At 43.6% G+C, this 14,557-nt stretch overlaps 1 protein-coding gene across 1 annotated transcript; it reads left to right on the top strand.

Moving 5' to 3' along the window:
* Positions 1-5,057: 5,057 nt before the first annotated feature.
* Positions 5,058-6,377, top strand: kcnf1b (potassium voltage-gated channel, subfamily F, member 1b). Its single transcript, XM_034563455.1, has one exon. It carries the CDS (start codon positions 5,058-5,060, stop codon positions 6,375-6,377), a length of 1,320 nt encoding a protein of 439 aa, XP_034419346.1.
* Positions 6,378-14,557: the final 8,180 nt, after the last annotated feature.

The following is a 14,557-nucleotide window of genomic DNA, read 5'->3' as shown; positions in this document are numbered from 1 at the left end:
ACATGAGTTGTTCCCCTCCTCTTAGGTCCCGAATAGGATATACTGTATATGTATATAAATAAATATATTTAATACTACAAAATTAAAATAATATTGATAAAAGAAATACATATATATATATATATTTTTTTTCTTCTTTTCTGATTGAATTTACTACATTTCTACATGTGTTGAAGTTGTAACGCTGTTGGGCCAATTTAAAATCCAATGTATTTAAACCTTTATATAGCCCACCTCAACACATTATTACTTGATCAGATGAGGAGCTGTGATCCATATGATCTCTATATATTTGTAATCTTAAACTATATATCATCTTCAGTCAGCCCCTGTGCTGAACAAATATATTGAAAGTGTAATGCAGGCCAAGTGTAATGCAGGCCAAGCTCACGATCAGATTGTATCTCTTGGTCATTGAGGGAATGTAAATCTGCATTAATGGAGACACTGAATAAAACTGTATTGTGAAAACATATTAGCACTTTTCCTTCCCTGCTTTATATATTACGAAAATGTGCACAGTCCATACATAACCTTTATTAATTTGTATAATTATCATTATTTTCATCATTAAAAATGGAGGCTCTACCTTATATTTAACTGTTGCCATTGTGAATCGTGATTTCAGATCTCCATTGATGATGGCTATTTTCATTTACCACGTATGACAGTTCCATGTTTAAATCATGAACAATATTTTTTTTTAATTTAAACAAACATCTTATTATTTATTTTTTATGCAGAGTTACAACCCAGTTGCAAAGTGACGGCCAACCAATTCTGGTAACGTATACTCAGATCACCTGGAGTGATGTAACAGCTTCTTGTGATCCTAGATCCTAGAAGACAGTGGGCTGGCTCTCAGTCAGGCTCAGGTGGAACTGCTGCTCAGACTCTCTCCAACACCACCACACAGTGGGGCAGACACAGCACGGCCGTGAAAATGTCACTTTGAATGCTTGATTCTTTTCATTTTGTAGTTTCTGTTTAATTTGACTTCAAGTAGCCTCGCCATAACCAAGGGAAACTGGTAATATTATCCTGGGATACTCGATGTCTTAATGGAAACAGAAAGAGGATAACATCAACAAAAGTCAGCTTGATGCTAAAGTAAATGCTTGTGATGATGGAGCTCATTCTGAATGTTTGTCTGCTTTGTGTCACAGTCTCTTTTGTGCTAAACGTCTGCTCTCGTGGGGAAGATTTGATGCATTTGCAGGTTCAGGCTTGTGTTTCGGGTTTCCACTAAAAGCTGTTTACATGCTTTAATGTACAAAAAAACCACGTTATTTTTAGCACACTGTCTGTCTGAATATACCTGCATTCACCTTCTTTTCCGAAATGCTCCGTTTTTCTGTCGTGAAAACAGACTGGTCTGCTCTGATTGGCTTGCGAGAAAAATACATTGCACCTTTTCAACAGTGGTTCTCGAGCCGTGGGTGGAGATACTCAGATGGGTGACGTATGTATGTCCCCTTTAAATAACTGACAAGATAGTCCAGGCACCTCCGTAGTAATGCAATTTCTTTTTTCCCTGTTTGCCCCGTCAGCGTGATTAAAAAAAATAAACATTGTGTCTTGCCCTGCTTATTTCACCGTGTGGACCACCACACGGTGAAATAAGCAGGGCAAGACACAATGTTTATTTTCAGATAAAACTGTGTGCTTACAGTTCTGGGGAAGGTTCTGGTTAGGTTGTGACTTCTTTTGTGTGTTTCTCAGTGGACCTGATGAGCTACACAACCAAGTTTCAGTGGGACGAAGCCAAGTATCCCACAGCTCGGCCTCTGTCCAGCCTGGCAGACATAATCAAGGTATCCTGACTGGTTAGAAGTGAGGATGTGCTCACATAGGAGGACATGAGTCAGTGTATGGTTCTGATTTAGTAGAGTGACATACATCTTAAAGGCGTACTCCAATTTATCATTGCATTCCCGCACAGAAGTCGCAGTGAAATGGAAATCCTGGGGCAGTATCAATAAACAACACAAAAATGCAAAATACTCTGCTGCAAATATTTTGCATCAAAACTATTCAAACCGGCAGCAATGCGTCTGGAAGTCTGTCTGAGCTGAATTCTTGTACAGCCTAAAGCTAATGTGAGCTGTTTTTAATGAGTTTCCTTTCAGCCAAATGCATTAATTTGAGTTCCCACTCGAAACAATTCCAGCGCATATGTCTCGTGCTTTTATTGTGAAAGGGAAGGGATGGAGTGGATCTATGCGCTGCCTTTGCCAAAGTCCAAGGGAGTAATACAGTTTGTTGTCTTGGTTGGAAACACACAGCCTCCTGAATATGTTCTTTCCACACAATGATTGGGTCGATGCCTTAATTCAAGGTGCAAAAGCTCCGTAACGATCGGCCTCGCTCAGTCGTGTAAAGGCCTCTAGAGCATCTTTAACCTCAGTGATGTGACGGATTCATTTGAATTATTTATCATACACAGTTAGCAACTTCTTAGCAACCGCCTTTCTTAGGACACGTAAAAGCTTCAAAGTCACAGATCTTATTTCAGGCATCTAACTAAAAACCCATTAAAAAAACACGCCGACTTTGAGACGAGAGCAAAAAAAGCTTTAGATTTAGGACACATTTCTGCAGCACTATATCAAATATTCAGCTTATAACAAGAAGTTAACTGTTTCTTCCTTATTCTTTTTTGAGGCAAATTTGCAATTTGTGATGTTGGGCTATAAAAATAAAAATGACGACAACTCTGAAAATAGATATACCATGTTACTGTGTCTTAAAAAAAAGAAAAGAATGGCAAAACAGACCAAAACTATCAGACTTTAAGTCCATAAACACAGGTTTCTACATTTCTACACAAGTCAAATAGAAAAATGTAATTTGTGTCATATCTTTGCATCTGCATTTAAGCTGCATATATACAGACTCATCAAATGGTATTAAAGGTATTAAACACATCAGGAGTTCTTATCTCACACCAGTTTTGAGGTAACCCCCTTATGTTTCTATGTCCCCTTATGTTTCTATGTCCCCTTATGTTTTCCATGTCCCGTTTTAAAATGTAATGCTATCAATGGTGGAAGCAGAACTCCAGGAAATGTACTAAAGTAAAAGTACCAAAATCCCAATGAAAAATATAAGTGACAGTACTACAATCTAAATCCTCTAAAGTCAAATCCTTAAGATTGTCATAAAACCAGACACAATTTTTGATAATATTATATTATTTTCAGGATTAGTTTTCATTTTACTACCAGTGACTATTACTGTAGCTCTAGCAACTCTGTGATATTAAGTTTGAAAGGGAACTACATTTAATTTAACACATCAGACTCAGTTGACAGGTCTTGGGGATTACACCAGAGTTCTGCAGGGATGATGTATTTTTGGAAGCCAACCTAATACTTAGCGTCGCACTGGTTTGATTGTCAAAGAGCCAATGGGATTTTTCCACTGGCTTCTGGACTATTGCAGAAAATAAGCTCTGTGGAAAACAAATGTTTATGATACTCACACATGATTATCAGCGAGATAATCTTCACAAATGAGCACCACTTTTATGATTTTTGAAGGGTGAACGTAATCGGCCAAAGCTAAAAGCTAACGTTAGGCTGTCCACGGACGCATGAGCGCAATACACAACAAGTTTGTGGGAGCGAGCTAGTAGGCGTGATGACGTTTAATATGCGATATTTGATGTCTGACACGTTCCCTCAAGTGATGTCACTTGAGGCAGCGTCGTTTGGGGTTGAAGACTACGAGTTTGAAAATCAGGTGTGGCGTTAGAAAGAAGTGATCTTACTAGCATAACACGTTTCCGACCAAACTAGTCAGTTGAATTGTGGGTATTTGTGGGAAAGAAGAAGAATGTGTGTAATAAAAAAAAAAAAAGATCTCTGCTGCAGCAATTGTTTATCCATTATTGAAAAACTGTCCATAATGCTGAATCTGTGGGGGGCTCTCACATATAGCCCAGTGGTTTAGTCCAGTTGTCCTTGAAGCGGAGAGGTTGTGAGGTGATTGAGGAGGTAGGAAATAAGAAGAAGACACAAGTTTACCGCTTTGGGCCTCAAATTGTGATCTAAATGTGATCGGCACTAGTCTAGAGGAGAAATGTCTCTTTGCGGTAACTATTTATATCTGAAACATGACAACGAGTCCCAACTACACCACTTGTTTTTGTAATAGGCCGACAAGACCAAATGACTAATTGTGAATTATTTATGAAAATCCTAATCTGAATACTCGTAACTTCAGCTGTCAGATACAGTAAGAAGGATGGAACATAGCGCAGTAGGATTAAGTAACATGAAAATAACATATCTTTAAGTAGCAGTGCCACAACACTTGAGTATGTACTTAGTACTCTCCACCATGGAATGCTATTCAGCACATGATCACAGAGAGTGCACCACTTTAAATGTGATCAATCAGAATGTTTGATGGCAGAAGATCTTTGGATATTAACAACAAGGTAAATGTTATTAATTATATTATATTAATATATACTTGCTATAATGAATAATGTGTTTACCGTCGAGCATTCAGAGGGACAATAGGGCTATAACCACTGTGGGGAGACTTACAGTTTATCTTCATCATGGGGTTATTAATGCTGCTCTTATATTTGTTGACTCGTTTTCTTAACAGGTTACATATTGGATCACCCAGACGTGAGCTCATGAGACTTGTTCCCTCTCTTCTCTCCCTGAGTGTTTGTGTGCGTGTGTTTGAGAATGAGAAAGGGAGAGAGAGAAGGAGATAGAGAGAGGGGGAGAGAGAAAGAGAGAGAAACACAACTGTGTTTTTTTTAAACTTATTTACTGTAGTTAAATCTTGAAGGAGAGAGAGATAGAGAGAGAGAGAGAGAGAGAGAGAGAGAGAGGGGGGGGGGGAGGAGAGAGAGAGAGAGTGGGGTGGGAAGTGTGGCCGCTCAAGCTGTGCCATTCACTGCGCGGAACAGCCTGAAGAGCACACGCTTTTACGCGTCGAAATAATGGACTTGCCCTCCGGTTAGTGCGCTTGTTTTGTTAATACATCCAACAATACAGGGAGCATATTTCAGTCTGTCAACCATTTTGAGTAAAATGTGGACAGTTCCGAAGCCCAAATACAGAACTGGTTCGTGCGACGAGGGGGAGATTGCTGTGAACATCGGCGGAGTCCGGGTGGTGCTCTTCGGGGACGTGTTGAACCGCTACCCGGAGAGCAGGCTGGCAGAGTTGTTGAACTGCTCCCCTCAGAACCATGACGTCATCTCCGCGCTTTGCGACGACTTTGACCCGGGCAGAAAGGAGTTTTACTTCGACCGAGATCCCGATGCCTTCAAGTGCATCATCGACGTTTACTACTTCGGTGAAATCCACATCAAACCCGGCATTTGCCCCATCTGTTTCATCAAGGAGATGGAGTTCTGGAAAATCGACCAGGCAGTTTTGGACGAGTGCTGTAAAAGCTACCTGAGCGAGAAGGAGGAGGAGCTGACGGAGATTGCAAACAAAGTGAAAGTGATTCTGGAGGACCTGGAGGTGGATCGGTGCATCACGCGCACCCAGCGGTGCCAGAGGTTCCTGTGGAGGCTGATGGAGAAGCCGGGTTCCTCGCGGCCGGCGCGCGTCATCGCCATCGCGTCCTTCCTCTCGGTCCTGGTCTCGGCGGTGGTGATGTGCGTGGGGACCATCCCGGAGCTCCAGGTGGCGGACCCAGAGGGAAAGTTGGTGGAGCACCCGATCCTGGTGGCGATCGAGACCGCCTGCATGTCGTGGTTCACCGCGGAGTACCTGCTGCGTCTCGCCTCCTCTCCGAACAAGCTGCATTTCGCGTTCTCCTTCATGAACGTCGTGGACTTCATGGCCATCGTGCCTTTCTACGTGGTCCTGTCCCTCACCTACCTCGGCACCTCGTCCATGATGGAGTTGACCAACGTGCAGCAGGCTGTCCAGGCGCTGCGCATCATGCGCATCGCGCGTATTTTCAAGCTGGCGCGCCACTCCTCCGGGCTGCAGACCCTGACCCAGGCGCTCAAGAACAGTCTGAAGGAGCTGGGCTTGCTGCTCATGTACATGAGCGTGGGGATCTTCGTGTTCTCGGCGCTGGCCTACACCATGGAACAAAGCCACCCAGAGACGCTTTTCCGGAGCATCCCGCAGTCCTTCTGGTGGGCCATCATCACCATGACCACGGTGGGCTACGGGGACATCTACCCCAAGACCACGCTCGGCAAGTGCAACGCGGCCGTGAGCTTCCTGTGCGGGGTGATAGCCATCGCCCTGCCCATCCACCCCATCATAAACAACTTCGTGGTGTTCTACAACAAGCAGAAAGTGCTGGAGAGCGCGGCGAAGCACGAGGTGGAGCTGATGGAGCTGAAGTCGGGCAGGGACGCGCGCAGGAAAAGCAGGGATTGAGAGGAGGGAGGAAGACCGGGGGTCTTTGTAGTATTTGAACACATTTAAAGCCTAAGTTAAAATGATACAATTCGGACCCTGCCTTTAAAGACACTGAGACATGTTTCACGGTCACAACATTGTACATAGCATGCAGTCTTTACACGGCGGTGTCGCTTCTGTATGTGCCGCGCGCTGCTTGTTCCGCGGTGCGGTCATTGTGTTCATAACTCTCGCTGTTTAGCTGTTGTTATCATAAACATAAAACGTGCATATGCTCTGGGACACGAGCTTGTGCACAGAGACTCATTAAAGCGTCACATTTAACCCGCTAGCAACTTCCCCCGATTTCAACCGTAAGGATAGTTTTCACAGCAGGTTGAATGAAGTTAAAGTGTTTTATAATTAGCTTTCAGTGCTTTGGTGGCAAATGTATGAGGTAGAGACTTATGTTGGACCAAGGTGGGTGGATTCACAGCTGCTATTGTTTTAAGAAATGCATTAAATTAGATCAATATGACTAAAACTGAGTCATTATTGGAGCCAGATTATGCTAAAGTTGATCGTAGTTGATTCTCTTGTGCTCATATTTGTGTTGTTCCGTGCCCTTTGTGTCTGGCTGACCCAAGAGAGTAATTCCCTCAGGATGGATTACCTGAACATGGTTACAGAGCACAGGCCCAGGGGCCCAAAGTGTGAGGGGCCCTCCCGGGACTTCAGCTGCAATATGTCACTCAAAAAAAAAAAAAAGTGCATTTTGATCCAGAGATTCAAATGACTACAAATATGTCATAAAATGAGTGCAAAGAAACATAATACACCTACAAAGAGACCAAAACATGACGAGATGCAAAACAACGGCAAAGAGACAACACAGTGACTAAAAAGGGGCAGAATAACTTCTAAAGACACAACATGTTTACAAATAGACACAATATGACTTCAAAGAGATCCAAGATGACAACAAAAAGTACAACATAATTACAAAAAGACACAAACTAAAATGACTACAAAAAGACCAAAACAACGTCAAAGTCTGCCGATGGTTTGGACAGATAGGAAAATCCCAAAAGAAAGCTTTTAAAAATTGAGAACATATGGGCTCTCATACTGTCTCAAAAGTGAAGGGACCTTTTCTCCCATTTATTAATCTTTGGCAGGAGACATCTAACCCAACCTGACATCAACCACAGGTGACTACTGAATAGCTGCAATAACCATTATCCAACAAATATTCACTTCCAATATTTTTGCTCCATTCATGTCAGCATGCTTTACTTCATAGTTGTACAAAACACAATCTATATATATGAATATGTCATTCTTAAGCCTGGCAAACATTTCATAAATTACTTTTTTTTAATGAAAAGATACGTAGTTTGAGTGTTGTGGTTGACTGTAATTAATAGAGTGCTTTTTGTCCAAGGGTCATTCCCTTGCCAAATGACATACAGAGTGATGATGGAAGACCTGTTTGAAATAAAATGATTATAAAAAGCTTCTTTTAAAAAAAAAAAAAATGTTTAAGACTAGTTTTGAGAAGTAATATAAAAGATCCTAATCCAACCACTTATTATAGGTAATTATACATGCATCATAACCTCATGTTTTGTGTGTAATAATAGTTGTTAAAACTGTCAAATGGTCTGGATGTAGTAAAAAGTGCAATATCTACATACAGTATAATGAAGTAGCATAAAATGGAAGTACTCAAGTAAAGTACTTTTCCTTCCTGCTCACTGAGCTGCCTCCCCATGGTGCCACAGTTGGCGTCGCATTGCTTCTTCATGCAGCCGTCTTGCACGGAAAACCAGATCCTATTCCGCGAAGAAGAGGTCAGTGTCTGCTGCATGAGGGAAGGCCAACATTGACCCTGCGAAACGCAATTTCACAAGTCGCTGCCCGCAGAGGTTCTTGACGTGATCCGAGGCGGTGGTCCGTGAGAAGCGGCGGGGGGGAACACTTCCGAGTAAGAGGCCGCACACGCCCACACACTGGGATGCTCAGAAACGCTCCCCCTCCCCTCTCCCCCTCGGTCCCCCAACCACACACACACGCACACACACACACACACACACACACACACACACACACACAGACACACACAGACACACGCACACACACGGGTTGAGTGGGTAAGTTGCAGAGCGAGACAACTTGAAAACAAATGTGCAGCTGTTGCGTGAACATTCTGCGCAGCGTCTTTCTCCCCGTGGCGACCTGTAAACAAAAAAAAACGCATGAAGGACGCAGGAAGCTCTCCCCCCCCCCCCCCTCCCCCCCCCCCCCCCCCCCAGAGCGCTTTGATGCTTCAGTCCCAGAGAGCTCATGTGTCCGGTGGAGGATTTGATGGGGAATAGGTTTCGATCGATGTGGTTTAATACTGACTATTAGTTATTCCTTATAATGAGTTCCCACTGGTCTTATGGCAGTGTAGGCGTGTGCATGGGGAGGTTCAGAGCATTTAGAGGGACGTCTCTTCCTTCTTGATTGTGATCACAGTGGAAAGCAACACACACAAAAATAAAAAAAGATTCAATGAGTAATGTTTTCCAACCAGATCTTTTTTCTTCTTCTTTTTTTTAAAGAACGCTGCGATGGTGGTGGCTTTGGCTCACAGAAGTGTGGGGGGAGATTTAAAGACAGGGATCCAACAGAGCTGCCCACATACTACATGACGAATGAGAGAGAAAATATCCCAAATCCCGATGAGCAAAGGATCGGATTGATAATGTGGAGAAGGTCGCGCGTTATTCTCACAATAATCGATGCATCCACAATCATGGCATTCGGCCATTCAGGCCTTACAAACCATACAGTTGGACTCAAAGGGCCATTTAAAAAACACAACCTTTTGTACTTTCTATTCTCTTCGTCAATAGCTGTAAGTTTGGATGGAAGGGGTTGACAGGCTTAAAGGGCCGAGTTTCTTTTCAGTTCCTGAAGGAGTGTAAGTCCGTAGTGATGGCTCCATGGTTATGTCCTTCAAGGTGGCATTCATTTGGTAAATGGCTTAGAGTTTACCAAAACAACGCATGCTTTGATTAAAGGAAGTGATACAGTGATTTCTGGTTAAATAGACTACAGCACAGAGGAGAGGAACAACAATGGATGGGATGGAGCACATGCTTCCTCTTGAGGATCGTCTTACTTGTTCCTTAGTATCCTCATTTTACTACACCACTAACCAAAGGACAGATAACTAAACCGTTTGGTCACACATGCAGGAGACGGAAGTGGGGGGAATAGCACTGTTCAGGGGGTGATGCGCCGGTGTCGTTACGTCACCCCCAAAGTGGGCCAATAAATCAGCTAATGCCGTGTTTTCTGAACGGTTTGCAGACCCATACTAAATCCAGATTATCTCCTCAACCACAAGGGCTATTTTAATCATTTCAACGGTATAATATACAGAACACACTTGTGAGATTAGTGTGTATATCGGAGTATGTGTATTGGTTGATGATAGAACACAGAGAAAAGAAAAAAGAAATATTTAAAAAAAGAAGAAACTTCCAGAATGAATATCTCTTTAAATTATACATTTGACAGCTTTACATTTTATTTGAAGGTTGAGGCTGAATCCATTGGTCTCCAAGTCATTTTCCGAGTCATCTCGAGTCATTCTTATGGTCATGTTTATCTTTGCTGGTTGAATTGTGTTTGAAGCATGGAAAATTGGCTTATATGCTCTTGTAGCCCCAGGCTTTGTTGTTTAATTTGGTATGTGGCATCATTATTTTCGTTATTGATTCATGAACATATTAACACATTAACACATGAATGTGAACCCATGAACGGCATATTTGGGACCTAAATCGTACCCCGTGGGGATATAAAGGTTGAGTGAACTAAGAGGCTACTGGCAACCTGGTGGCCACCTGGGACACCCAGAACACCTTGTGTTTAAGGCCCCAAAAGCAGGTTAAAAGGTCATCTGGGATAACATGCAGTCTACTTACTGGCTGGAGGGCTTTTTGTTGGTAGCTAGTAGCACCTGAGCTCTCGTTTCATAAAGAATGTATCACAAGTAATGTTTGTTAGAGTGGAAATATAAATTTAAAAAAAAATCAGATTTTGAATATAGAATCCGAGTTTTGATGTGTTTGATCTTTCAATTAAAAATCCTATGAAAGCAGGACTTCCTGCAGAGTGTCCTCCACCTTTAGGGGGATCAAACTAAGACATATAATATGATGCCATGAATGTGTTGGCAACAGATGGCAGGGCAAACATTTAGAACGTCTGTCAGTCAAACCTACTGCACCCCTAAACAGAATAACATCATATCCCACTACACTTTTTCTTATCTTTCTTTCTTATCTTTCTTTTTTTCTTTCTTTCTTTCTTTCTCTTTCTTTCTTTCTTTCTTTCTTTCTTTCTTTCTTTCTTTCTTTCTTTCTTTCTTTCTTTCTTTCTCTCTCTCTCAAAAAAACGAACGTATCTCCCTCACCAGCAGTGGTCTTCTGTTGTCATGGCTCCAGTCTTTAAATAACAGTCTCGCTCTCATTATTCTGCCTCGGCGGAAAAAAAAGCCTTTTGCTTTTACGCCGGACTGCCACATTGAATGCACTCGGCTCCGTTCATTGTAATAGATTGAATAGAGCAACTGGGTGCCTCTTTTCAAACCGTATGCACGTCAGAGGAACGACTCACTCCAGATATTTTGAGGTGAAGCAGGGTCGGATATTGGAAATGATGGAGGGAGTTTGAATTACTTGAAATCTGATCCCCATGTAATAAGATTCCATCTGCTTGTATCAAACTTGGCAGTGGGGACGGATTACAACACGCAGACACAACACCTATTTCATATTGGCATCCAGATTCTCATCAGGAATGTAAATCACTGAGTCAGCGCAACGCTTTCATGGCTGATGAGCGAGGTGTGGTGGGTGGTGGCGGTGCTTTGCATGGAAAATGTCTATGTGCTACAATTCATGAGCTCTCTCTCTCTCTCTCTGGCACGCAAATGCTTGGCTTCGATGACTGGCACCTGGTGCGGACGACGAGAGTGTTGAGAAACCACAGGTGAGTTATAGAAAAGTTAGGATAAGATGGATCAGTGTCCTCAGTGGTGGTTTTTACTGAAAGGTTATTTGATGAAAAGCACCGCATTTTAACTTCAAGAAATCTCAGCTCAAACTGAGTTTAACACTTCATGAATGGAGTGTGGAAACAGTCCTTCTGACAGCGACATTGTCGATCTGGAGAATGGATCCGTAAAAGCAGCAGGATGGGGACCTTTCAGACATTCGCTTTTCTTCAGTCTGGAAGGAGCACTCAGCCTCACCCGCTCAATGACAGTTTTGCGCCCCCCCCCCCCCCTCCCCCTGGTCTTTTATTAAATTTAAATTTATTTCAATGCGGTCAAAGTGATCACAGAAACAAACTCTACAGCCTAGTTCTGAGCAGACCCCTGTGTCACTTGCAACTTGCAAATGGTAAACAAAAGCAATTGCAATGTGTGGTACAATTTCGAAATCCGGATGCCACATTTACGGCCAGCATGCCGAATTATAGAGCCCGGGATGGTGCTCCAATTGGTCGGGAAAAAAAGTGTTTAAAAGCGGTTCAAAAATGGGTAAAATGACCCGAGTTGACCAGGCAGGACATCCAGGTAGGATGCTCTCTCATTCGTGGAAAGACCTTTTTCTACAAACCGGGTTTCCTACTGTAACGGTTTCCCACGTTATCCCGAGAGCCCCGGACTGAACAGAGGCAGCAACACTGAATCTTGGGGTCCACAAAACCTTTTTATTCGCATGGACACACCAACAGCTGTATATCCCGAACACTCGCCTCCTGCTCCTGCCCCTTCTACGTCGCTACTGCTCCTTTTGGACACACGCACGCACGCACGCACGCACACACGCACACGCGCGCACACGCGCACACACACACTCACGCACACACACACACACGCACACGCATAGATTAAGAGCTCCCGTGGCTTATCTCCGTGAGTGGGGTGTAATGTCTCCAGTGTCTTTTTAATGTGTTGGGCTTCATACTGTCCGCTGCCAGAGTTTTCAGACATAAAACACAGACTGGTCTCTCCTCATCTGCATCGCCTGCGGTTGATTTTATTATTTTATTTTCCCTCCTGTCAAATGTAAAGATACACGTGAGTCTCATTAATGCAGCATTAAAGGATCTTGGACCTTGCGCATGCGCACGCGTAACCTGTTAACGCCGTAACCGTAACGTAAACATTTACACGTACTTTTGTAATACGTCAAGTTCACCTCGTGGTTGGAGCTGGAAAATCGTCTCAAACACAGGAGGCCTTGAGGCAACTTTTCTGTGCGTCCACTTCACAAAGCCAAGCAAACTTCTGCAATTTTTCCCTTTGACCTGTTGCCGTGTCGAGAAGTCGAGAGCACGTCCTCTAATGTTGGCACAATGATAAACACATCAGGTGCATTATGAAACCATGAAGAAGAGTGGAGCAGAGCAGATGCACAGAAACAGACACAGACACAGGGGGAACCGAGCAAAGCGGCCATGATCTGAAACAAACCCGGAAGAGCGATACGTGTAAAGGTATAAGAAACGATGAAGATGTTCTCTGCTGCTCGGCTGTGTATGTCGCAATAACCTTCTCATGATCACAAGTCTGTTTATTCGTGGCTAAATGTCAGTGCATGAAATATGAGATGAAAATGACACTTTTCTCCAACACTGCCTTGAATCCTTCAGACTGACAGAGAGCTACAGTATGCCTTCTGATATTGTTGAACATACACACCAAAACAACAAAAGTGTGCCTCTAACTTATATCACTGATAGTTTATTACATTTACCAGATGTATTGTTCATAAGACCGATACATCTCTAATATTAGGGAAATCAATTCAAATTCAAATAAATGATTACATTTCTCTAAGCTCAAGTCTAATTGGTCGATTCTTATACAAAGTAGTCACTAGTACATACATAGTACATACTAGTCCGTGACACTTCACCTCTCCTTAAAGAAACCTTGGTTTGGGATCCAGCGACTGCATGATGCATGTAGTATGTCTTTGGCCACCCTGCTGGGTGTGAATAAAGTCATCCTCGTACAGGACCTCGGCTTTGAAGGAGCGCTGGATTCTGCGCGTAAGAAACAGAGGCACTCTGAACCCTCAGTGACGTGGAAGGCAAGGCGTCCAACGCCTGCAGCAGCATCTGAACAGGGCAGAGGAGGTTTGAAAGGAGGAAAAGGGAGGTCACAGAGTGGGGGACGTATGGCTGTCCCGTCCAAAGGACCAGGCTTTTGGGTGGTGTTGGTAATTGGTGTTCTAGCTGCCAGCTGGCAGGACAGGGTCAGAAACATGCCTCTGGATCTCCTGCATCTGTGTGGGCATCTCCAGGTGCTCAGGGAGGGAGGGGAAGCGTTGGTTTGGCCCCTGAAAATTGAGGATCGGCGAGGTCCACAGAGGACAGGTGTGGCGGGTCGCCGTCCGGCGACATGGACACCGTGTCGTCAGAGGCCACAGTGAGATGGATCCCACTGGACAGGGGGTCCGTGGATTTGTGGTTGAAGTCAGAGTCTGGACTCTGGAAAGAGAGAGGAGGATATGGTGTTTTAACGGTTACACTTGTTGTTTTTTTGTTTCTTCACAGTTCATTTTGTTTGTACGCCCTCTGGCATTTCGGAAAATAATGCAACGAACAGCGCGTGCCGGCTACGGTGCCAAACGCGAGTATATCTATTCCTTTCATTTACAAATAAGAGTTGCTTATTAAAGAACGAATGCTAAGCAAACATTATCACTGTATGTGTGTAAACTGAAGACAACACCTGCAGGAGTGAGGCCGTGCTGTCGATCTGCACAGGCTGGAGTGGAGGGACAGTGTGGATTGTGGGTGCTCCTGTGCTGTACAGGGTAGTGGGGTGAAGGTGGGGTGAGGGCTGTAGGCCAGAGGCACTGGAGCCATCTACCTCTGGAGGAGCTGCAGGATCACATTGATGTCTGCCGTCATACGAGTCTCCAGCCTTGGCAGGATAAAGAAAGACGTCAGCGATTTATTTTCACAATCAGAAAACAACCAACTTAAATGTCTGACTTTACAGAGAATATTTAGTCTCACCGCTGACCCTTTTCTTATTGGTCTTTCCCCTCCCCCTTCTCTCGCACATTCACACCATGCTAGAAAGGGAGGTGCCTCCAGAAACACAAATGTGACGTACAAGTAAATATTGTCTATTGCTA

This window comes from Cyclopterus lumpus, chromosome 22 (assembly GCF_009769545.1).
Source record: "Cyclopterus lumpus isolate fCycLum1 chromosome 22, fCycLum1.pri, whole genome shotgun sequence".
Lineage (NCBI taxonomy): Eukaryota > Metazoa > Chordata > Actinopteri > Perciformes > Cyclopteridae > Cyclopterus > Cyclopterus lumpus.
The sequence above is the reverse complement of the archived record's forward strand: the minus strand, read 5'-3'. Positions and strand labels throughout refer to the sequence as shown.

Excerpts from the sequence above, each read along its gene's own strand:
- kcnf1b (XM_034563455.1), top strand. The coding sequence starts at position 5,058 with ATGTGGACAGTTCCGAAGCCCAAATACAGAACTGGTTCGTGCGACGAG.